The 26901-nt window shown below is 35.0% G+C and overlaps 1 protein-coding gene across 1 annotated transcript in view; it reads right to left on the reverse strand.

Annotated features, from left to right (window-relative positions):
• Positions 1 to 1868: 1868 nt before the first annotated feature.
• Positions 1869 to 26901, reverse strand: part of SLIT2 (slit homolog 2 (Drosophila)) — a gene marked incomplete at both ends in the record, with an annotated part of 61512 nt that continues 36479 nt past the window's right edge. The window contains 7 exons of the mRNA XM_010287224.1: positions 1869 to 2023; positions 9857 to 9987; positions 10302 to 10542; positions 10636 to 10773; positions 12590 to 12683; positions 25127 to 25266; positions 26695 to 26792. Coding sequence (XP_010285526.1) covers positions 1869 to 2023; positions 9857 to 9987; positions 10302 to 10542; positions 10636 to 10773; positions 12590 to 12683; positions 25127 to 25266; positions 26695 to 26792 — 997 coding nt within the window. The remainder of the gene's footprint in view (positions 2024 to 9856; positions 9988 to 10301; positions 10543 to 10635; positions 10774 to 12589; positions 12684 to 25126; positions 25267 to 26694; positions 26793 to 26901) is intronic.

Genomic DNA, 26901 nt, shown 5'->3' on the forward strand with positions numbered 1-26901 from the left:
GGTCTTTTCCAACTTTAATTATTCTGTGATTAGTGTGATTCTCCTAATGGAGACACAGATCTGCAAGTTGAAGAAACAACGAGGAGGGCCATATGTCACAAATCAACAACTAAGTGTTAGGACTGCACAGAAGGAATGTTTACAGTTGGCAGTCTAGCCTCATTTCATCAAAAGGTGCCTGTAACAGACAGAGATCATTCTGCACTGAGCTCAGTTTTCAAGAAGTAGTAAAATTTGCCTTAGCAGTCATTAAATAACAAACTGATGTTGACAATACAAGTAAGCAGGCACACAGTGTCTTATTAGAACCTAGGACCATCTCTCCTTCCAAAAAATATGTCATAGGACACTATGTAAACCACAGAAGTGATACACATGAAAAAATCCAGATGTGCTTCCACAAGGCATTCGTCCTTTGAAGATTCATGATACGATGCAATTTTAAAAGCAGCTCATACATTTGATAATTCTTTTCTTTGCTGGTATGGGGAGTGATGACTAATGTTGAATTCTATTTTGTACTACTTTGCATCTTAGACGGAAGGAGGCAATGACAATCTGAAAAGATTTGACAAAAAAGCTGAAGTGTTTCAAGGGAAGAATGGGGATTTTCAGGGACAGAAGTCAACTTACTCCTCATCACTTGTAACTGAGGCACTTGTTATACTAGTTTTACAGGAGAAATAGACTATTCTTGATCGGTATCGAAGCAGGTTCCTGGTTTTATTTTCCATTAGAGAGAAATCTAAGCAACTACTCTGAGCTTTTCTGTATATTTAGAAAGAGGATAAATAGCACCTTTTCTAGAGAAAATAGGCATCTCATTAATGTACTACTGGTAGCGTATTTTTTTTTGCAGAGAGGCAAGACGCTCAATTCTAAAAACTTACTCTCAGACAGAAAACAGTTCTTAAGAATTAGATGTAATGAAAGTAGGTATTCTTTTTACAGAAAGAACAGATCAGAGGGAGAATCCTTACATGTCTCCTATAAAAGTGTAAGGTTAAACTAAGTAGAAGATGAAGACTGGTAGAAGATCAGCAGTATTTAAGAAAACATGCTTAATCTCTGCTTACGAAGAACCTAGAATTGCTACCAAGGACAGTAAGAAAGCACAGAGTGGTGGCTGAAGTTTCTGACTCTTTTACCTAGATTATGCAGGCCCACCAGAAATTGAACAGAAACTGCTGGTTAAAAAATTGGCTTGAATACATAGTTCTACAGAGTAAATAGTAGCAAATGATTAAAAATGTTTCAAATGGTTTATCTCCACAATCACCTACTACCAGTTTTACTGAAACAAACAGTTTTTTCTTCTCACAACAACAACAAAAAAAATCCAACAAAACAACAAACCCTGCCACATACTGTGAGGCAACTGTCCAGTTGGTTCCCTTCTTCCCTAATGTCTTAACTCCTATTAGCACTAGCAATAAGATCTCCCAACATTATGATTTATGGCTTTATACCTTGCTATCATTTCATGCAGATACCTGTACAGTGAAATAGAAATATAAAACATGACTGAAACAGAATGCTACCATTCTACACTTTCTTAACAGGCATTACTGAATCTTCAGGTAGCTAAACAATGTTAAACACTCTTCTTCAGTATAATAAAAAGCTACGTAACAGTAGAAAATTACAGAATTCTACAGTGAGCATCAAATATCTGTACTGATAAAAAAGCAACAGTTGCAGTTGGAGGACATACTATTTGTTAAAATTGAAACTATTGCAATTAACTGAAGTTTCATCTTAACATGTTATCTCAATGAATGAGTCTCTTTACCATATGTTTATTAATGTATGTTACCAGAATAAATTAGGTATGATACTGTTAGTAAGAAACAATAAGATACTCTTACCTCCTACATACAACGGAGAATCAAAATTCAGAGTGGATTGCTTGGACAAATTGGTAATTATCTTGGGGCTTCCTCCATCAATAGATAAAGACAGAATCTGATCCATAGCCAGCAGCTCCACAATGTGGAAATTGCCATCATTAATAGTTTCCACACTGCAAAATAAACATTAATATTAATTTTAAACAGCTGATGGTCTGGTTAGAATGGTTTTTGATCTTGTTTCCCTTTAAGAGTTAATACAGCTTCAGAACAGAACTCCTCCAGGAGTGCAGTCTCCTGAAAACTAGATTTTAAGCAATGACATGCATGTATGCTTGACAGCGAATACAGTATAATACTCTTTCAATAACACTCTATTATTAATATGTATTGTAAATTAATAGCCCTTTTTCATTCAAAGTGATTCCTGTCCTCATCAAATAATGAACTGTGTAAATACAGATGATACTGTAAATGTCAGTTGAAATACAGTTACTAGGCAAGAAGCCGAACACAAAAAAAGCGTTCTTCTGCAACGATAGGAGGGCTGGAACATCTCTTCTAGGAAGAAAGTCTGAGAGTTGGGCTTGTTCAGCCTGGAGAAGAGAAGGCTCCGGGGAGACCTTGTTGCAGCCTTCCAGTACTGAAAGGGGGCTTATGAGAAAGATGGAGAGAGACTTCTTACCAGGGCCTGTAATAGGACAAACGATGTCCTGTGGTAGGACAAGAGGTAACTGTTTTAAACTAAAAGAGGGTAGATTCAGATTAGATAGAATCTATAAAGTAAAAGAAGATGATATGAAGAAGAAATTCTTTAATACGAGGATGGTGAAACACTGGGACAGGTTGCCAAAGAAGTTGTGGATGCCCCATCATTGGAAACATTCAAGGTCAGGTTGGATGGGGCTTTGCGCAACCTGATCTAGTGGAAGGTGTCCCTGACCACTGCAAAGGAGGTGGAACTAGATGATTGTTAAAGGTCCCTTCCAACCTAAACCATTCTATGATTCAAATGTTATATCAAGATCTTATTTGAGCGTGTGTGTGTGTGTGTGTGTATCCTACATGTTGTATAGTATTGGTTTTATGTATTTTGCAAGTATGAGGGCCTGAATTGACTCCAGTGATATATAAACCTACTATTTCATGGAATATGGAACTGCATCTAACCTTAGTCCTGCCAGACAAAATCTCATCATTGGTACAGACAGCTCCTCTAATGCTAGCAATAAAGTAACTTCTTATCTTTATTAGGCATGATTGTTTCTGTGTGTTCAGCTTCTGGCTAGTTCAGTGACTACTGTATTCATTTCTTTTTTTCTTGCATACATATACCATTTCCTTCTGCTTACAAGACATGAACGCAGTAGTAGGAGAATGCACAAAGGGTGTCATGCAGAGAATGCTTGTTTCGAGCATGGTGCTTATGCTGTCTAAGGACAAGCCTACACAAGTTACTAAGCACAAGAAATGGCTGTCTATGCTTACCATCCTCAATATCTACACAGCAAATGTTTAAGTGCAGGGTAACTACTCTGCAGCTGAGCACAGTTTAAGTACATCAAAGAAAGAAGAATATTATTAGTCAGTTTTGGGACTGAATATGTCATTGTACTTACATTACTTATAGCCCATTTTCCACTGGTGAATTAAGAGCTGAATGTATGGCTGCATGGAAGTTACGACAATGAGCTGTAGTCCAGAGACCAGACATTATAACCATTCCCATGAGAGCCTTTATTTGCTTCAGGGCACCATCAAATAAGTGAGCCTAAGCCTTTGGAAAAAGTTATTTAAATGAACCAATTGTATGGTAGCCTGAGATGGACTGAACAGTCATACAGTCAGTTAGCTCTTCTCATTAGGAAAGCAGTACAGCTGAAAGGGATTAGCTTACTAAATCTCAAGGCAAAAATCAAGCAAATTACCTTATAATATCCTCAGTGATGTTTTAATTAACCTAACTGCTTTTGTCCTGGAACAGATCAGAAGCACTCACATGGTCGTTTACAGCTGTGACACATTAAATAGCTTCTTAGCTATTTATTACCAACTCTAACTATGTGGACAGGCTCAGTCCAATATGGGTAAAAGATCTGCATGGTAGCATGCATGCTTTACATAAACTCAGCTCTATGTGAAAGTGCAAACGCACAACAGAGCAGACTCTGTCTGAATAAACACTTTTTGGGAGTGGGCAGGAGAAGGAGGGAGACTGCCAGGTTCTATGGGGGGAAGGAAGAAGGAAAAGGTCAGGGTTCATCATTCCTAAAGAGTAAGGTCTATTCAAGGTATTAAGATTAAGAGGTTTGTTTGCTGTGATCAAGCAATAAGAAAAGTGCCAGGATTAATTTATTTAACACATTTCAATGAATCTGGGAAAAAAGTTGTGCTAAGAAATCAAAATGCATACGACTTCTTGACTTAAGTAAGCAAGACATTCTAATAGAATGTTCTTGTTCCCAGGAAACATGCTATTTTACAACGTATCAACCTTTCAGACAATAGTATTTAAAAGGATGAAAGCAACACAGAACATATATTTTTATAGCAAGAGGTCATTCCAGGGATGTATAAAACATAATGTGTAAAGGGAATGTGTCTCTGTTAAGAGTGATTATTAAAAGCTTCTAGTTTAAACTGTTTTACTGGTAAAAATTTACTGCAGAAAGAGGAGCCCTCCTAGGTAAGAGTGGTTTAAATTAAAGGGGAAATAAACACGAGGCATATCTGTGCAATATTTCCTGCCAATGCACTTAGATTACTTCTAGCCTATTTCCCATTGGAGAAATGAGAGCTGAATGCATAGATCCTAATGAAAAGCTGTAAGAAAAACTGATTTAAAGCTTCTGGAAGTCTGTAGAAGAATAATGATTTGGAAAGAAATATTCCCATATTTCCAATAAATATATGATGAAAACTAGTTTACAGAATTAAAAATGGGTTGTTTTCTTCTGTGTGCATGTGAGTAAAAAACATTTAACATTTAAAAAAGGATATCCAGACAGAACAAAAACCAAGTGGATCAACTTTTCCCAAATAACCATCTCCAATGAATTAATTTTCTTTATTGGTCTTGGCACTGCCATCATCTCATCTTGTTACTCAGATTGACTGATGAGTGCTTTTGGGATGATGGCTCTTTCTGCAATCAATTCCCATTGGTAAAGCAGTTCTCATTCACTCTACACAGCTAGACTGCTGTTATTGTTGATTCTCTGTATTTATCATGATTAAATCATCTGTCTGTAACTTTGTTTTGTTGCTACTGCAAGTACCTCTGTAGGCTTTACAGCTCCCATCGGACTCCTTTTCAACACACAATTTATTGACTGCCATTTATATTATAAAACTTCAATTTGAATCTCTCTGTTGGCTGGTTTTTTGGTTTTTTTTTGGCCTCTGTTTCAGGCATCTCATCATTGTGCAGTGGAGTATGACTTGACTTACTCTTTTTCCTATACTATCTATGAATCTTCACTACATCAATGAAATCTGTAAATCTCTTGATAAACTTCTCAATTTTTTAATTTCCTTTCTGTCCTTCTCACTGTAAGCAACTTCCCATCTTAGTTTGCAAGATATCTACCCTGTTACCAAATTGTTCTTAAACCTCATTGTTCTTAATCATTGTGAGTTAAAATGCTCTTTTGTTTTCTTCACATCTCTCTGATAAAGCATAATACATTAACTTGTTTGCTTTTATAATTCATCACCTATTTGTACTGGGCCTGGCAGGGATGGAATTAATATTTTTCATAATAGCTGATATGGTGTTGCATTTTACATTTGTGACCGAAATAATGCTAATAACACTAACGTTTTAGCTATTGCTGAGTAATGTTTGCCCAGCATCAAGGCCTTCTCTGTTTCTTACTCTGCTGCCCCAGTGAATAGATTTGGGATATGCATGAGGTTAGGAGGGGACACAGTGGGGCAGATGACCCACATTAACCAAAGAGATATTCCATGCCATATAATGTCATGCTCAGCAGTAAAATGGAGATGAGGAGAGTTTAGGTAGGTTAGCCATCTTCTGTTTGGGAACTGGCTAAGCGTTCGTCTACCCATGGGAGATGGTGAGGGATTGCAATTGCAGCACTGTTTTGTTTTCTTTCTTTCTTCCTGAACTTTTCCTTTGGTTATGAAACTATTTTTATCTCATAATTTTTCTGACTTTTATTCTTCCTTTTCTCTTCCCCTGTCCCACTGGGGGTGGAAGGGGAGGTGAGTGAACAGCTGTGTGGCACTTAGCTGCCTACTTGCGTTAACCCAGAACACTATTTCACAATATTATTTTAGCTATTTATAATTTTGGTAAACTTCAACTGTTTCTTCTAAAATTTTCCATACTGAATGGTGCCTGAAACTGATTTTTATTTTTCTAAACAGACCAGATAATTTCCCAAACTGAAGGAAACACACTCCTATCTCTTATGCTTCTATTAACCCTTCTTTGCAGGTCATGACTTTTGGCAATGGGCTGGCAGCATTTGCCAGCTTTCTGAAAATCCACTGAGGCAAGGTGTTAAAATCTTGAAAACATGGAAGTCTGCAGAAACTGGGGGGCTAGATCCTCAAATTCTTTGTCCATGCTGGCTGTATTTCAACACACAGATGATTAGCACCTTCCCTCCAGCTGTACTTTTGGGCTGCAGTAGTACTTGCTGCATCTGAGCGTGCCAACCCATTCAAAGAGAAGGTTTTGCCTTAGCTAGATCAAGGTTACATGGACAGAGAAAGAAACTGTGTGGTTCTCATTCAGAAGAAGCAAAAATCAGGCCTACAGAGAAAGGAGAGAAGGAAGAAAAAGTGGACTGAGTAAGAAATAGTTGGAATAAAGCAAGAATCATAGTAATGGATAGTAGTTAATTGTAAAGAAAACAGGACTGGAAACTGAGTCAAGGTGGAGACAGAGGATGAAACAGAAGAGGAAAAGTGCATCAGTAGGTTAATGTAGAGAAAATCTGTGAGCAGTTTTTAAGCAAAAATGATCAGATCTGTCTGGCTTAGAAAAAAATGAAGGGAGAGGAAGGAGGAAAGAAACCAAAGGGAGGGACTGAAAGGACGGGAAACATGACAGGAGAGAGCTTTAATAGGTAATAAAGGTACAGAAAGACAACGTGCAATGAATGCGTGAAAAGAAGGGAAGAGCTGAAAAAGGGCAGGAAATGTCACAAAGATCCTAGGAAGGTAAAACAGTATGAACTGGAAACAGGGAACAGGGAAGGATGGAAACAAAAGTTAGAAAAATAAGAATAGGTTGGAAATTACGAAAGAATTAGAGTATAATGTGTAAAAGATCCTGTGCTGTAACATACTCCTTTCTAGAACCTGAAAAAGAAATTAAATAATATCTTCACTAGATGCACAAACATATATACAAATGTGGAAAGGTATACATGGCTTCCAACGTATGCCCTTCCCTTAAGGGCAAAAGACTTCATTACAGTTGATCTCAGTACAGTTACACGACAATTTTCAGGTGTCTCCTAGAAACTCACCATCATTCTTACTTGAAATGAACGGGATGTTAATAACAACATCAATAGCAATAATAACAACAATAATAACACCACCACAAGTGTGTATCTGCTTCACTAAACAACCATGTCACCCTGTAACGCTTCACTACTTTTCCCATCCCTTTCTTCACTGCACCTGCAATTCTCCACTTGTCACATAATTCAAAACAGCTGATCAACTGTGTAGGGGAGATGCTTCTGATTGTTCTGTAGCACTAACCTAATTGGGACTGTTTGTTAATTGGTAACTTTGCTATTAATGCCTTCTACATTTATAGTTTTTAATTTTATGTGTGTGACTATTGTTTTCTGATCTTTTTCTACAAAACTAAAATGGACAAGTATGAACTACCAGTGTATATTATATTCCAGTAATACGGGAGAAAGCGTTAAATTGATGAGAAAGTGTCATGGTTTAGCCCCAGCCAGCAACTAAGCACCAGATGGGATGGGGGGGGGAGAATTGGAAAAAGAAAAAACCTCATGGGTTGAGATAAAAGCAATTTAATAGGACAGAAAAGAAAGAGGAAGTATAATAATAATAATAAAAAAATGGAATATAAAAAACAAGTGATGCACAAAGCAACAATTGCTCAGCACCCCGTGATCAATAGCCTGCCCCTGAGCAGCGATTCCCGGCTCCTGGCCAACTCCAGTTTTACATATGGAGCATGTTATATGGTAAGGAATATCCCTTTGGCCAGGCTGGGTCAGCTGGCCTGGCTGTGCCCCCTCCCAGCTTCTTGTGCCTCTCCCCACTGGCAGAGCATGGGGAGCTGGAAAGTCCTTGACTGAGTATAAGCACTACAACTACTTAGCAACAACTAAAAACATCAGTGTGTTACCAGCATTATTCTCACACTAAATCCAAAACACCAGCTATTAGGAAGAAAATTAACTATCTCAGCTGAAACCGTGACAGAAATAAATATATGTTTTGAATGGGAAGAAGAAACAGAATTAGAAGACACAGAAGAAGAAATCTCAATGGATTAAACAAATGAGAGTGAAAATAACTTGAAATTACATATTATCCTGATTCCTATTGCTTCCTATTCTGACAGCTGTACCTATCAAAACAAAAATCAACAAAAATAATTAAGCGCCTGACAAAACATCTAAACTTCTTCTCTAGCACTATCACAGATAGAAAAGAAAAATCTTATTTTGAATTGTAGTCATTGAGGAAAGTGAATGTTTCATGCAATTTTAAATTTGTGTTAAGTGCTTCGATCTCCTGTAAAGTCAAATCCTATTTTTAATATACAAAAATGTATATAATTAAAATATATATGCTATTTCCACATTAAACCATTTCATGGAATTGTAAAAAAAACTTATGAAATATATATTGCTTCAGAAAATAAAAGCAGCCTTAAGATGCTTATTGTAAAAAGCTATGTTTTTACTAAACAAGTTCATATTATATTTTATAGGAATGATTTCTTTTCTGTGGAATGCTCTTAGTAACCTACTAAAATCACAGTTCCCTTGGTGTTGTTACCTAATAAAGTTTAGCATTGTTTCCCTGCTGTATAGACTTAAGCTTTTGATTTGATACTGCCATTTGAGTGAAATCATTTCTAAAAATCATTTATTTTCAATGAAATGTCCCTAGTAGAATGCAGAACAATGTCAGCTGCTACGGACTCCAGCAAGTAAATATACACTATATATAATTTTACAACACAAAAGGTATAAATACAGCAAAAAGAAGATTCAAGGAAAACGAATACTTCCCCTTTACTTCTGAATGTATTTGTAGCAACAATAGGACAATCAAGGCCCAGAAATGATGCCTATCGTCTTTTTGCTCACTCTTGCAATTTCTGTCTGCAAATTGTTGAGAAGTTACATAACTCACCCCACCCCTCCCCGGAAATTCAGGTGGTAATTGTTTCAGAGAACCAGAGAAATCTGACTTATAAAACCCCTGAAAAATTATGCTCCAGAAGCAGATGTGGATTCTGTCTCTCAATGGCTTTGTATGCAGAAAACTTTTCTATTTCAAGGGTTGTGCCTTTTTCCAGAATCAAGTTTTTAGCTTTCTCTTCACCTACCAGGGAAAAGTCCCACACTATATGGCCACCTAACACAGAAAAGAAGAGAAAATTCCATTTCATTTCTGCTTATGCAGTATAGTTATGCACTTGACCCTGCACACTAGGAAATTATTTGGCAGTAACATCATGGAAAAAACTCCACTTCCACATGTGAGCTTTACACAAATGTATAACTATTGCACTGAAAGATAACTCTTACTCAGTTTTAATAGATCAAATAACATATTATCTTTCTGACATATCTGCAGTAGAGTTATTTTCCAAGACAAATTATGTCTTTTGGCAACAGGTTTTAAATGTCTGACAGTACATACATTTGCATATATTTATTTTAACCATCTATTCATAAATGTGACTTTGATACAAGGAATTAATACATGTTTTGTTTCGGTTAGAAATTTGTTTCCTCTGGGTTCACCTGTAAATAGCAGAGGCTGGGTAAGATCCTGTGTCATAACTGACCCTCACTCTTCCCCGGTACAGCTCTACCGCTATATGATCTTTATCACCTTTGTAGAGCAGGATCCCACTGTCTTCATCTGTGGCAATCTAGTTAAAAGAAAGAAACACTTAGAAAGAACTGAAAATAAGCATTAAATCAAAATGCTGTATTAAGTGAATCTCTGCATTTACTGCCATAGTCTGTTACTTCACTGTAAAATTCTTCCTTGAAGGACAACCTGACAAATTTTTTTCTCTTAACTATCAATAAGCCCATCTACTTCAATATGAATATAGAGTTATTCCAGTGACTCTTCTATATTTTTAGTTCAAACTGTGAAAAGCTCTTTAAGCGAGCCAATGACAACTTTGGCTAATTTTCCACACCATGAAAAGTCATTTACACACACAAGCAAGCTTACCTGTAGAGTGATATTTGTTTGGGGGCGTATCTTAGCTGAAGGGATTTGTAGATAGGATTCTTTGTTGACAAAGTTTATACTGATCAGCTTTTCACATTTCTCACCCTGGTAGCCTGATAAACACTGACAGATTGGTTCACTCTCTTTTATGATACACTGGGCTCCATTTTGACATTCATAATTATCACAAGGGCTGGTGCGAGGTAGAACCATTGGTGGTGAAAACTCACAAAACAAGCCACTAAATACAAACAGAAAAAAAATCAGTATTTTTAGAAAAAAGCAACTTTGACATAAGATATACATGTTTGTACTGTCTTCAGATCCTTCTCACCTGTATCCTTCTGGGCAAATACATGTATATCCATTAACTGCATCAGTACACTGCGCTCCATTTTTACATTTGTTGTCCTGGCAGTCATCAAAGTCAATATCACAATGATCACCTACATATCCAGGTGTGCAATCACATCTGTGAAACAGGAAGGAAAGTGGGATAGCACAGTGCCTTTTTACAATACAGTGTGCTTATGACAAAGTCAAGGAACTACTGAAAACTCAAGGAAAAAAAAAGCGTTATTGTGACTTTGTAAAGACTATGTAGCTTAATCGTGTTATTGTATGAGGAATCTACATATGTAATGAATACAGGTTTGCTAGTTACACATGTTCACTTATCTGCCACCACGTTGAAGAATTGTGGTTTAAATCTAGAGAGCCCTCATGAATCATTTTGATAGGTGTTCTTGGCATTCAGCAGGAAGTACAGGATGTTTTAAGTGGCTGTAAACACTGCTTGTATCATACTGATGGATATTTTCTTCGTTAACTGAACAGCTATGAACGGACCAATGCTCCATTTATAGAGTTTAGAGGTTATGTATAAATTTTTCCCCTTGAAGTTCCACCAGCCTGACTCACTATAAATAACTCCATGGTTAGTGAACTAACAGAAGTAGCAAAACACTTGCTCTGCCCTCCCTGAGCCCTCACTGAACAAGAAACATATCCTCAAGACAAAATACTTTCCCCCCACCCATTAAACTCTCATTGTTAATGCTAGTGGCATTTCTTCAGGGAATTCTCATATATGACTGAGTGAATGCCCAGAACTCTGTGAAAAATTAATGGGGAAGATTACAAATTAATGCATCCACATTATTATTTTTTTTTTTTTTTTAATTAAGATCTATGTAATTGGTTTCATTAGATCTTGTGATTCTCTCCCTGGTGTTGTTTCTCCTAGTATCTAAAATTTCCTCTAAAGTGCCAAGAGTGATTTTAAATATCTGTGTAACTTTAAGTACTCCATCAAATTTCTCAATTTTTATTCAACATGTATGAATAAGAAAAATGAAAAAAGAATATAAAGCACACTATTAAAAAGCTGACTGAGATACATGCTTGAAGTTACTGCATGTTCTATTTTCTGATTTAAAACCTCAGAAAGTAACCTGAAAGATTAATGAACTAGGCAGTAAAGTATAAGGTGTCAAACTAGGTTCACTGAAATGGCATGAAGAAAATAAACATAACAGACAACAATTTGGATCCAACAAGTTTTCTATTTTCCAGTTGGAAACTATCAACTTTATTTCATGTTCATCTGACTATTTAATATATTTGACTATTTTTTGCCATATTTTAAATAAAAAGACATGTCATAAGTAGTAGGAATGATAATAAATGATCTGATTTTAGCGCAAGAGCATACTGTGCATAAAACAGGTGCTTATGACAACAATTGAAAGCTGCAGGTTTCCTGTACTTATTAACCTAAAGCCTATTGAAAACACTTTAAATAGTGCATACTACTTAATTATGGTAAGGATATGGTGTAATTAAAGATTAGTTTTCCTGGGGATGGACTTCTTTAGTTTATACCTTCCAGTGTGGCTTCCTAATAATCTCTTTCACCATCACTTCTCAGAAAGCAGTAGAATTATTCCACTTCAATTACATGCAATTATTTTCTCACTGTACAAGCTACCGAAAGTGTTTTATATAGACTGTCACATAGACTCACTGCTCTACTCTGCATTCCTACGTCAAATCTGACTGAAATTAGAACCGTTAAGGACCAGTAAAATTCAGTAAAATGTATTTAAAGTAATAATGTAGATCTATGTGAAAATAACAGCCTATTCTGCCATAATGCCTGATAATAACTGAACTTAGTATTTTGAGAATAGAACTTGCTCCTACTAAAACAAAAGGAAAAGAAGTTAAGCAGGGAAAAAAAGTAGAAATTTAGACCCAGTTGGACTGTGACAATATTTTAGACTTACTTGTATCCTTTGGGTGTCAAGATACACTTTGAGTCATGCTGGCAAGGATTCAGGTTTTGAGCACAGAAATCTAATTTCTCCTCACAGAGCTCACCTGAAATATAATGTATGCTGTCAATTCTGTGAAAATATCACAGTGACCTGAAAATAGCTGTTTCTATTTTAAAAGTAACTGCTACAACTGTTTTTTTTTGTTTAACTGGAAAGTGAATACTTAATGATATAATAATAAACACTACCTTTATGAAAAATATTAATACATAAATAAATATTAATAACCAAATAATAACAATACATACTAATCTTTCTGAGAACTCTTTTATTAAAAAACAGTTTTACATCAATCATCTATCCATGGATATAAATGATAATTTTGTGAAAAAATATTTTTTCATTTACAATATTTATCTAGCTATGCTGTAGAGCAAAACATTAGTGATTGAATCTCTTCTCACTAGGACAAACAAGCCATTAATATGTTTTTCTCTTATTTCTAAGCACATTACACCCAGAAATACCCAGATTTGCACTGTAGGTAATCTATTACCTGAAAAAAAACTGTTAATATCACTGCATGTCAATACAATTCCAATTATAACAAAATGAAAACTTGCTTTCTATTTTTTCTTAAACATGACTCTCCCATCTTTGCATTTGTTAACGTACCATAATTATCTATAATCTGTTCTGTAAAAAGAAAAGAAAAGAACCACCACCTCTGTCAAGTCTACCTTTCCTTGCTGCTAGAAGTCTAAGTGGCTCATGGGCTGTATAATCTATAATGGTTAACCTTAATATGGTTAAAATATTATTTCAATTGCAATTTTATGACAAGTAAATACTTACAGGTGTGTAAACAGATGAACAATGTCTTGGTCCCTGACTAACTAATCAGAAGATAACATAAATAGTGCACTTACAAAGTTTATCACTGGTTTGCAAGATAAGATATATTTATTCCAGCATCCATATGAAGAATATATGTATAATCAACAGCTATAAACATTGTGCCTGCTGAATTTAGAGACTCACATGTCTACCAGGTCCTAAAACTATGGAAGGCGTAGGGTTGCCCCTTGTCATTTGTCAAGTAATAAAAAATGCGCAAGTGAGCCAAGAGAAGTAGACCTGTACACCAAAATGAGGAAGACCAGAAGACGAGTGGATGAGAAAATACTTTCACTGCTCAAGCTCATCTTTCCTTCAAAGAGGCACAAGATTTGGTATCCCTCAGTTTTACTTATCTGGGTGTGGTAATGGCCTGCAGTGTAGTTACCTGAAGAATCAGTATCTGCTGGAGGACAGCCTGAGATTCAAGTAGCTTCACCTCTTTCCTGTCACTGTTAACACAGTACTGAGGATAAGGACAGCACCACCATTGAATACAGTATGGGGAAAGAAGGACGGACCATTTAAGGTCCAGTTTGGACAGAATCAGGAACAGGTATATTGGGAAAAGGGAGAAAGTTATAGGATAACAACACTGGAATGGAGATTTTGGAGAGACTATGTATATGAAGGAAGATATCTTCCAGAATACATACTCGTGTGTGTGTATGTGTATCAGCTCATCAGCTACTGCTATCATTAAGCAGTAAGGTTTCTGACATTTTACACTGCTCCTTGCCAAGTGCCTAGCACCACACAGAAGCTGCCCTCTTGCTTACATGGACTCCTCTGGAATTACCGAATTACGCATCATCATAAACTGAAAGCAACAGTAAATGGTTAAAGGCCTATTTGTCTTTTTCTTTTTTTTTCTTTTTTTTCAGGTTCAACAGATCCTCCAGAAAAAAACTGCCCTTTCCACAGCAAGTGTGCTTACATACTAGTGTTTAAAACTGCGTATCTCTTAGGCTTCATCGCTTAGGGCATATAGAACTTATTTCAAATAATGGACAAATAAACAAAAACTTAAGAGAGTTGAGAAACAGTCTACATTAAAGCAAGGACAGAGAAAAAAGCAAAACTGAAACAGTGCCAAAGATGGTTATGTTGGGTAAAAACACATCTAAAACATGTATGCTAAGTGTGATAAGACATGGGACCTTTACATCTTCAAAAATGAGAGAAGAAGCCAAAACCAGCTAAGTATTTTGCAGCCATCCAAAAGATCCAGACTGGTTCTACACAAAGATTTTTTTTTTTTTTAATATAAAAAACTGATAGAACATTACCAATTTGCAAGTAGTGCATCTTCCCTACAAAACGAAATAAAGCTTTTGAGTTAACACAAAAAAATGGCCTTCAAGCACAGGCTACTTAACAGTCCTCAGGAAAACTGTCAGTAACAACGTGACTTAGTCAATATATTCAGGAAACTGAATGAAGATCAAATGCAGGCCACTGAAGATGACTAATACAAAGGATTTTAGTTCTGTTCTCAAAGCCTCTTCAAACTCTCAATGGACTTATTAGTCTGGAAATGTGCAACTGTTATGACTAGGTCAGTGCACAAAGAATCCTGAAATACCAGGGATTCTTTGCATCCCACGATATATCAAACAAAAACCAGATCCCTTTCTCTTTTCAAAGGGTTTTGTTCAAACAAATACATATATAATAGGAAGTAATTCTTGACATAGCATTTAGTCAATTTGCAGAACCTGTTGTAATAGCTGAAATCCATTTAAAGGCCAGCAACATTTAAGAATGAGATATAAATATGGGAACGGGGAATTCAGATTTTCAGGAACATGGAGTGAGATAAGCAAAACTCACAGTTTTTTTTAACCTAGTTTATACACATTCCTATGGCTTAGAAATATATATATGTGCCTACATAAATGTGTATATATGCATATATCTACACACACCCATACAAATATCTCATTACGGCATAGATTCTACATTAAATTACATGCAGAACTGCAAAATATATGACAACCAGTTACAAATAATAAAAATATGGCTGTTCACTACTTACAAGACTTGGACAAAAAGCACTTCTAAACATTCCCCCAATTAGTCATTCTAACAGTGTATCAGAGACTTTCTGAAGGTGACATACTGAGCCAATCTTTCAAGCAAGGCTGGAGGTTTGCTGTCTCTAGTTAGAATCACAGGAAAAGTTTGGTGGAAAAACCCAAAATACCTAGAAAAAGGCAAATTGGGACTGACATAATAGGAGCAACCAATCTCACCGTTGCTGTCAACTTTACCGAACTGGCATTGATTTTGCTACAGGATAGTAATTGGGCCATGGCTTAGATCATTACTGGCACAGACCTCTGAAATGAGTTGTGTGGCAAACAGCTTTATTGAGTAGTGTCTAAGCTCGTCCATTTTTTTAACACACCCCCCGCCCCCTCCCCCGGTACTTATAAAAGACATGATTTCTTGCACGTGAAAAGTCTTAATTCCCAAGTCATAACTTTCAATCCTGCATAGAGACTGAAGGTCTCTATGGAGGAAGTTTAAGTTTGAAACAGGCTTACAGTTTTGAAAAATGTCCACTTCAAGTCATAAGATCAGTGTTACACCACCAGGACTACTGCAGCCAAAATGGCCTGCAAACACCATCAGGTATTTTTGAGATTATGGTCAGGCTTTGAACTGAGTAGCCCATAGAAAAGTGCACAGACTGAAAAAGATGACAAATTCGTTCAAAAACCCACTTGTCTTTAAAAGACAGGACTTTTTGTGCTGCAACAGCAAAAAAGGAAGGAAAGTTTCCCCTTGCATTTGCAAATTATATGCACTGTGAAATAAATCAGAATCATATCAGTGGAGGGAGCTTTCACTTAAACAGTCCGTTAGCAACTAGCTTAGGGAAGGAAACAGGAATCAAGGAATGAACATGGTAGACATGGCAGTCCATCTAGTTCACTAGATTTGCGTAATAATGTAAAAATCCCTACGAATAAAAAAGTCAGTTTTATATAAAGTACAAAATTTCATTATAAAGAAAAAGTAGAATTCATGACAGACTTGCACATAGGATCAGTAAAAAAAAAAAAAAAAACCCAAGAAAAATTCAAGATGTAATCCGAAACATGAACATCAGATACTGAATTTCTGAATGAATATAAATACCAGAAGAACAAACCAAAATAACCTAAGTGCGAGGTGTTCATTTGTTGTGATAACAGATTTATATTATGAATGGAGCATTCCCATAACCAAAACATAACTGTTTGCAAAAAAGTTAATAGAAAAGGTAAGTAAAAATATGTGACATTAAATCGAACCACCGAAGAATAGTTTCCTGGTGAAGCAACATCTCTTTTAGTGTATTGAATAACCAATATTTTATTCAGAATTTAACTGAGACTAGGTGAATGGGAGAAAGTGATTTTGTTGAAATGAAAATGTAGTGATGAAAGTGAAACACTCATTTAAGGGAATATCATATTTACCAAGTTAGGCTCCTTGGCTTTACTGGAAGGAAATGTTAGAGAGTTTCCTGATGTGGGAAGCACAATACTATGTTTTAAAAAACATACTTCAAAATAATAAAAAAAGATCGCAGAAGAAATGTGTCAATTCAAGGAAGCATTCTTCTATTTATCTAATAATGTTGTAACTGAGGCTTCTGTAAGAGCTTGGCTAAGTAACTATGTTTTTGAAAGACGGGAACATTTCTGTATGTAGGAAAATAAGCAACAGACTAGTTTGTTTAAAAATAAACCCTGGATAAAGCGTCAAAAATCCTATGAGAAGCTTCCAAAGTTTAATTAGAACCAGCAATAACTCTTTTCATAAGACATCTTCCTTAATTAATCTACGGAGTCTGGATTCTGGTATGGAGTAGCACTGCAACCAGCGGAACTCTGCATGGTCGGCACAGTCCAAATGAACACAACTCTCCACGGTCAAGACTGGAATATTTACTGAAATTTTGCAGCTAGATATAGAGGATGATGCAGACAACACTATTAAGTACTGATGATGAATTATGTGTAATCCTTGATTACCTAAACAAAGTTATGTTTGCTAGATTCACAGGTCAGTTTGTGTTTCCTCTGTGTATGTTAATTCACTGTTCTGAATTGATGAAATTATAAATCACAGTAAAACTTGACGCTAATTTTTCCAATATATAAAGATATGTGGTACAACAAATAATTGAGGAATGCAATGAGTTAAAAAAGATTTACATCACTGTTATTTTGAATAATTGGGCAATAAATTAAAAATACAGTCAAATAAAGCGATGTCAGCCACTATAGTCCTGAATGGAGAGCTCTAACACGTATGGACATGGGCTTCTGAATATAATAGCACGTTGCTAATTACAGGAAAGCTTACCAAAGAAACAAGCCTAAAATCACTACTGTATTAGGAAATCTGAGTATGATATTAAAATAAAAACTAGAGACCAAATGCAAAAGAAAGAACGGTCGGTTTTAAGTATCAAAAGGTTTTTGCTACAGGACTTATTCACTGTTCCAAAGGTAAAGTAACAAATATATATTACAGACTTACTGGCAATTGCTAAAATAACAGGATTTTATATGTGTACGTATATGTCCATTCCAGCTTCCGAGCTTGGTTGCAATATATTGTGTGTCAACTTCTGCAGTATTGATGTTTTATCAATTAGGTAATATTATCATCTGAGTCTTTGACTGGAGGTCTTTGTTTAATTATTCTGACTCAAGCAGCCAACAGAGTGTAGGAGTGGTTGGAAAAAGTCAGTGCCATTTAACAAACAGAAAAGTGCTACATTTTTATGAAGTCTTGAGTTTGATGAACAGTAGACAACATAAATTATTTAAAGTCTTGAGCTCATTATTCAAAAAAGACAAATAAAAATATCTACTATATGGGGGACAAAGTTGCTTACAACTAAAAAAAGTTCACAGTCATAGCAGGATGCAGCTTATAACCACAAATCTGGACCTTTTTTTTTTCTTTTTTTAATTTAATTTTAATGTCAAATTCTAGATTCGATTCGTTGCTGGACTCTTTCTATCTTTCACCATTGCTTAGCTTTGTTCACCTATGCACCATGCTTGTGGATCTCAGTGTAAGATGGGGCTTATTTACTTTATCATTTCTAGTTGTTTTACATATGCTGTTTGGCAACAACAAAGAAATAGTAACTTTAAGGCAGGTAAGGTTTAAGACAATTAAGGAAAACAAAAGGATGGATCATAGACCAGAATCAGTAATGGCAGCGTTCAAACTAGTAGCAGGTAGCTCAGCTTGCCAAGGATATCATGTATAGTCCTCCTTTAGGAAAATATAGTAAAATTACTTTAATACTCAAGCTTTTAATATAGAATAGTCATTTGAAATATATTAAGCTAGATGAAACAGAAAATTTTATGACGAGTGATGAAAAGCAAGAGTAGCAAACATATCTCTATATTCTAAGAAGCTGTAATGTTTATATGTAGTTCTTACAAGAATGAGGACTACGATCCTGATTTAATGAAATACTTAAACTTTTCACCAAGCTTGATATGACATGATTTGCATTTGATTATTTGCATGTTTAAATTTTAGGCAAGTACTTATTTGATTACCAATTGAATTGAAAAAAGTCCTTTATTGTAGTGCAAGAAGGCCATGTAATGAAGTTTTGAAACATATACAAATATATATATATATATATGTCTAGGGCTTGCCAAAACTCAGATGATTACTTAAAATTATCCTTTTTTTTTTTCCCTACTAGTGTCAGTATGCAAAGATGTCTGGCATGATAAAACTGACTGATCCTCCATGCAACTTATAGACCATTAATAACTTTCACGTTCAGCTGGCAAGCTAATACAAGTATGTATCACATACACATCTGCTTAGTTTTGGTGCTGAACTTAGTTCACATCCCTTGGGTGTTTCATAATTTGCTTGTGAGAAATTTGTTCTTGATATAATCAGTAATTTTAATATGTTATATTTCACACTTGTGTAATATATTTACAGTGACTACAGGTCTATTTAGGATTCATTGGCTTTCTACCTTTAATCACATTTAAAGAAGTTTAAACTATCAGCAAGACTAATTATACACAAATAACAGCTGCTTCAACTTGAAATGGAGACTTGAGTCTCTTCACAGTAGCATCTTCTCTTTACATTCCATTTGAAAAGCTATTTTTCGTGAACATAGAAATTAAGTTTGTCTTTTAATTTCCAGAATTAAATTCTAAAATTCTGTAATTTACATTACTGGAAATCAATGACAAAGAAAAATTTTATCCATGAATCACAGATGTCAAACTAGTTATTGTAATCTATTTGGTTTGTTTTTTTTTTTTTAATTAAAAACAGTAATAACAAAGAACTCAACTTTTATATTTATTTACACTGAGCTTGCACTTCTTCTAGTTTTTCTAGGAACAAATATTCTTTTCTAGAATTAACCAGTTTCATAATGGGATAGTAACACAACAATGGAGAAAAAATAACTTAGGAAGTGACAAGGAAAAAAAAAAAACAAAACAGGAGGCTATCTTTGCTGTCCAGGTAAGTAATAATAAAATGGAAATATGGCAACATGTTTAAATGGAATGCAGCTTTAAGCATGGAACATCTGTGGATGGAATCACTTTCTGGATATGTCTTGTTCTCTCCATCAATTACAGAGAGAATTTAGGCTCTGAGTTTAAGTTGTAAGAATTATTCATCAGATGTCTAAATTAATCAACATAGATGGCATAATTGCAGCCTCGATCAACATGCTACTTCATGGATAATGAAAATATTTTTATTACTAGTGAAATGTTATAATGCTTTATAGACTGCACAATATATTTATCAAATCAAATTAAATTAATGGTAAATACACTACAAGAAGATTCATTTGCTTTTAAAATTAAATATGTAAGCTCATAAATATGTTGTCATGATTATGTTAACTCTCAGATTGTATAGATGATCAGATGGTACAGAAGATGGTTTATCTCTGTTAGTGAGATAGGTGTTAGGCAGAAACTTAAAAATTAAAAATCATGAATACCCAAAGTTCATGTCATAAATACCTCCACTATGACCTTTCTTGTACCATAGCCTCAGCTTAATGTGGTCATTTCAGATTCTATAGACATTTACAGCAAAAAAGGCCATAGAAATGATGAGCAAGAAGATTGCAATTTTATATGCCAGCATAGTTTCTAGTACCATAATCTAACAAAGTAATTAAAGCAAAACAGAGAATACATTAGAACGGAACCAAGGTATGTCTTTAAGGTGATGAGAATAAAGATTTCAGAAGATCACAATGTGAACTTTTTTGTTAGTCCTGTCAGTGGCTGCACAAATTTTTAATACATCTGAAAAAAAGACAACGAAGGTAGTATCAAAGTACTCCTGCACAGTGATCTGCATCTTCAATGACATTCTTCTGACATGTATTCACAGATAGAGCCAAGTGCCTAATTTGAGGATTTGCAGTGAGCTTTCTAAATTATATCTATATACGATTTATTTGATCATTTGTAAGAACTGAAATCCATGCACCTTTAAGGAAAGGAAAGTGAGAAACAAAAGTAAGTGAAAATAGGCTTAAAAGACAACTGACCTTTTTCCACTTCATTCAGATTAGCAGCTTGCAGTGACAAAGACAGAAGAGACAAGAGACTTTTTACATTGTAATACAACAGCATAGCACATTAAGCTAATGCACAACTACAGCAGCAGAGAGGTTGGTATAGCAAAAAAGAAGCAAGCTTCAATCTCTCACCTACAGCAGAGCAAAACAAACAGAAAAGGTAAGAAGTACATGCCACTGGTGGCATGAGAAAGGCTTTACTTTTGGATCAATTAGATCTATGATCTAATGACTGATGATAATGAGCAAGAGAAATGATCATCTGTAATCTATAGAATGTACATAAAATGACCTGAAGTTTACTAGACTGAGGTTAAAATAAAGGAGATGATAATGTTAAGAGAATAGCGAAGTTAAAGAGTGCAGGACATAGTATTTTAAATGTTTTATTTCTCAGGGTTTCATCAGACACACTGAGTGTCCACTGGTTCCATTTGCTTACTGTTGTTTCAGAGTTACAGCCTGTGATCTTAAGAAAGCTCGTAGTATAGTGCAAATACCATTCTTTGTCTTTCCACCTGTAACCATGCAGGTAATTGTAAAACTTAACTGAGGCAGAGAAAAATGGTTTCCTGGTTCTTAAGCAACAAAACAATAAGCTTTCCTGATTGTTTTTAAATCAACGCTACGTGCTTGAGAAGTGTTAATTTTCAAGGGACTTGCTAGAAAAAGTGAAAAAGTGACTGGTTTTGCACTGCAACATTCATCACATTTTTTGTACTTTTTGTATGTATTTTCAGAGTTAATTTGAGATTCTAACAAGCCCTCCACATGAAAATAAAACTTCAAAGAAGAACAATTTACATTTCATACCAGCAGCTTTCAGCTGACTTCTTCCTCATACTGTGCTACTGAAATGTAAAGCATATTTGCAGGTAACTATTCACTCAGAAAAATATTCTGGGCTGGTGCACTACCACATTCAGTACCTATATGCTGTGACACCTTGAACACAGACAACCTGAAGTATTGCTCACAGAATTACAAGAGAACAGGACAAGCCTACAGTGGTATTTTCCTGGTATGTATACTGTCCCAGTCCCCAGCAACTAAGAGCTCAGGGACTTTCCAAGCTAGAGAGAAGTATCTTTGAATTTAAAAATCTTTTTACGTAATTAATATATAGCCTGTTTTCCTGGTTGTTAACCTACTTTTGCCCAGCTAGTATGTGGATTCATTTAGTGAAAAATACTTTTCATAAAAAAACACATTAGCAATATGAATATCTGTTTTCAGCCTGTCAGAACATACCAAAATTCCAAAGCTTACAAAGTTCTTCATCAAAATCACTGTATCCATACTGGACAGGGATTCTGTTACTTATCTTTCAAATCGGGCTATAGACTAGAGAAAAACAAAATCCTATAAATAATTTGGTACCTCATACACACTTGAGGCAACTGTAAGATTACTTTATATTCTGAACACTACCATTTTTAGATCCTGCTGTTTCCAGACTGCTGTTAGTCTCGTGCACACTGAAGGTTATTTAATTATTATGCAAGATCAAAGATGATGGACATGAAGACCCCTCAACGAGCTCAATGTTTTATATTTCCTCTTTACAATTAATCTCAAAAATTACTTAGGATCTCACACATTGTGTCCTGCCCTCAGATACTTTGTAAGATAGATAGCATATTGTAGAATTCTGTACTGTATCCTGTGGAATGGAAAACCTGAACTTTTGCTACAATGTTTACCCAACTTATCTATAAAATGAGTTAAGGTTCTGGTGTTGTATGTTTAAAAAATACATGTGCCTTTGGTTTTGGTAAAGAGTTGAAAAAAATCTGATGAGATAATGTAAATTCTCAACATTTATTAAAAAACAGAACAACTAAACTTACTGATTACAAGCAGATTGTTTTGATTTATTTTAGAGCTGGGGAGAAGATTTTCACCTGCTCACATGACTTACTCTGCAATTATGAATAGGCATTGCATCTGTAAAATCAAATCTCTTTTTCTGAAATAATTACAGTTAGCAAAAAAAAAACATTTGCCACGTAAACTCATAGTATTTTCTTTTATAGTTATGCACAATTATGAATCAAATTTAAAAAATACATTTTCTTGTATTTTGACTGAAAAAGCACAACTGCAATACAAACATCAAAATTGTTACCAATGTTTATGGTATCCTTTTTGCTCTAACCATGTAGCTGTGCAGAGAAATGCTACAACTGCCGTTTCAATCGTAAATGTAAAATGTGCATTTCAGTTGCAATATTACAGAAATGCAACAGGCACACTTAATCAAAGTTTTAAGCTAGCACATGTAGACAGGCCTTTTTATCCACTTCATGGATATTTAATACAAAACAGTCCTTCCCATGGCATACTGTGAATACAGCAAGCTATTGGCTCTAGCAATTAAATGCACCTAGACCAATGTTGAAAATGAAGACATGAACAACACAGGTAAACAGACCTGCAAAGCTGCAGAAGAGGAGTGCACTTGCAAATGAATTGTCTACTATCTAATAGATATATGAAACCACTTAGCATGAAGCCACTGAAACAGGAATACTGGACTGCAGGAATACGGGACTGACACGACTTTGGTCTGCCTTCTTCCAGCCTAGACAGTAGAATATCTGATCAGTTTTTTAAAGGAGATAGCAATTGATCCCAGGGTAGCTGAAGCTTGACTCGCATATAACTGAAATACTAGTTATAGGAGAAATAGCAAACACCTCTCTCTACTCATTGCTGCTGTTACCTGTTACTTGTTTCTAAGGCTTGAATTATGGACTGCTTTTAGGTATTAAGGTATCAGTACTTGGCAAAACAGTAATCTGTCCAGGCAGAAGATTATGTCTGTTCTTCCAGATGTGGAACATCCACTTATTATTAAATACCTTATTCTGACTACTTGTATTTTTAACCCATATTGCTATAGGTACTGTAGCTTATTCTGTATGGGGAAATTTCTACCAATTACCCAGCATAAGTAATGGATGAATACGTATGTTAGATCATAAAGTTGTACTTCTTATACCTGTGTTCTATCATCTTCATTCACTGTGGGTTTCCAAGATTTAAATATTGACTTTAAATTTGAATAACCTAAATATTTGAGTAATTCAATAGGTTGTAGAAGTAATGATGGAAATACCATGGATCAAAAAGGAGTCAGCTGTGTTTTCAATAAATGACATTAATTCAGGAGTTTACCTCTCCTCTCAGTTCTCCAGAGCTCAAATTTGATTGATTGATTAAAGATATAGGATGACTAAGTAGAGTTAATTCTCAAGTTATGGTAGATTTTACATTTCTTTTTTACGCATTTCAAATGATGTTTTTGTGAATTTAGCCTCTGTGTTGTCCTCATGTTCAACTGACAGAAAATAGCTCTGTCTAATCAGAAAAACTATAAAACCAATCAATGTAAACAACAGATCCTACTTCTTGTTCGCCAGTGTTGCTGTTCTAACTATCCTACATTCCCACAGAGACGATGACAGCAAGGAAGAGACCCCCTGTATCAAAGAGGGGGGAATGCTTTCGCCTGGCTGCCAATGGATGGAAACAAATAGACACACTCTAATGATTTTTTTTTTTTTTTTTTTTTGGTGCTAGAACAAAAAGCATCATGCTCTGCATTAATGTTTCCAATGGAGGGCAGGACAGCATCCAGAGGTGACAAACTCAGTTCCCTACTGGCACAGACAGGTCCTTTTCTGCCCTGTTAGTAACATGACATATACAAGATAAAAGCAGAATATTGTTCAGATTTCTACAGCTACAGACGTTCTTCGCTGGGGTGTCTGGGTTAGATAAACAGTAGGGAGGGACAGATTTTTAGTGATCTTTCAAATATCAAAATGCTGTAATTTCAAAACTAAGAAAGAAATTAATGAGTGGGCATTAAGTCTACTTTTGACTACGAACCATATAGAAGAAAAATATGGAGGACAACCTGGCTTTAAGTCAGTTGTAGAGTGACTACTAATTCACCTACAAACTGAAAAATATTACTGTTCTGCTAGGAATTCTTGAATCACCTGTACTTTCTCTTATACTCCTACCTGTATACTCAGGTGGACAAAGGCAAGTATAGTTATTAATTCCATCCACACAAGTAGAATTATTTTCACAGTCATTGTCTTCACAGTCATCAACATTTACTTCACAGTTTTCACCTTCAAATCCATCTGCACAAGTGCACCTGTAATACAGAAAACAAAACTAACTACATGGACATTTTAGCTGGCAACAGAAGACAAGAAATTCTGTAATTTAATTCATAATCACTATCTGATAAAGGAACATGGTTCATATAATGTAAAAAAACATACAATAAATGTTACCAAAATATGTTTCATATTTTAAATTACAGAAAAAAAGCTTCTAAGTTTGTGCCTTGATCTTTAGTTTAACGAGCTTCTTAAAATAAATCACTGAACATTCCTTTTGAAAACTATGCTACCTTTATATTATAAGATTAGATTTCTTATGGAAAGTGATCCTTTTTTTAAAGAAGTTAAACATATGGAAAAGACTGTGGAATCAGGGATTAGTATGTAAGAGTCTTATTCCACTATCATTCAGTTAAATGCACCGTTATAAAGCTCTGTTTAACGTTCCATGCACAATACATGCATTAATATAAAAAGCAAATATATAAAACTAAAGCCTGTATAAACTCTTCAAAGCAGTGAAGATTTTTTTTTTTTGCTTTCAAGTATGTTCCTATGAAACAAATACATCAAAATAGTTAGTAAATGTAAAAGATCACTCAAACATGACTACACATACATTTTCATGTAATACGCACTATCTGTAATTTCTGCAGTTTTCATTATAAGATTGCTTTGATTTTCAAAATATGTAGTGTTTAAACAAATAAATGAAAAAGGAAAATTATGAGACGTGACTATGTCACTTTAAATTCTAGAGGCATAGTATTAAGATGTATATGCTTGATTTTTCATAAAAAATTATTTAAACTTTGGGCAGAATTTGGATTAAAAAATAATGTCATAATGAATTGCAGGATAATGAATTGTATCTTTTTAAAGTGTCACTTCTAACAAGCTTGAGGTGTAGATTATTAAATGACTAATAATTTCACATAAGAATGCTAAAGAACTTTTTTTCATAATTCATGAAGTACATCTGGAGTAATTGTACTGTGTGATTAAATAACTCAAGATTAAAAATGCTCACAGCATGTTTATCTGCTGGCATAGTGACTTTCAAATGAATCATTAATTTTCTGTTTCACTGGGATTTACATTTTATCATTTACATGCTGTCTATTGAAGTAATACACTTGACAACAGATGAATTGTGAGATTTTTTCAGCAGGGATCTAGATAGCTATTAATTAGCATAATGGAGTCAATACTATGTTGTCTTGACCTGATACGCCTCAACTAATCACAATCATTTGTTATTGTTTTTAACAGTTTCAAAGCTTTAGAAGCTTTCCAAGGATGGTGACATGTTTGGAAAACTTCAGCATCACTGAAAATCTGCCTTTGTGGTGCACTTACCAGCAAACACAGAGAACTGAAAGATTAACACTAAAATTATTTCAGCATGTAAAATTCAGTAGTTTTCCATCCTGACATTGCAATTAAAAACAACCTACCAGAAGCCATCTTTTTCTCCTTCTTTCAAATGACAAGTTCCACCATGGTGGCACGGGTTACTAATGCAAGCATGAATGGGAATATCACAGTCTTGACCCTATGCAGGGAACAAACAATTGTAATTTAAGAAGAAAATACAGACACTAGTGGAAGGGAGCTAAATAAAACTTAAAAGTTTTTAAGGAGAGGCTTACATTTCAGTAAGG

Source organism: Phaethon lepturus, unplaced genomic scaffold (assembly GCF_000687285.1).
Source record: "Phaethon lepturus isolate BGI_N335 unplaced genomic scaffold, ASM68728v1 scaffold8475, whole genome shotgun sequence".
In the NCBI taxonomy this organism is placed as follows: domain Eukaryota; kingdom Metazoa; phylum Chordata; class Aves; order Phaethontiformes; family Phaethontidae; genus Phaethon; species Phaethon lepturus.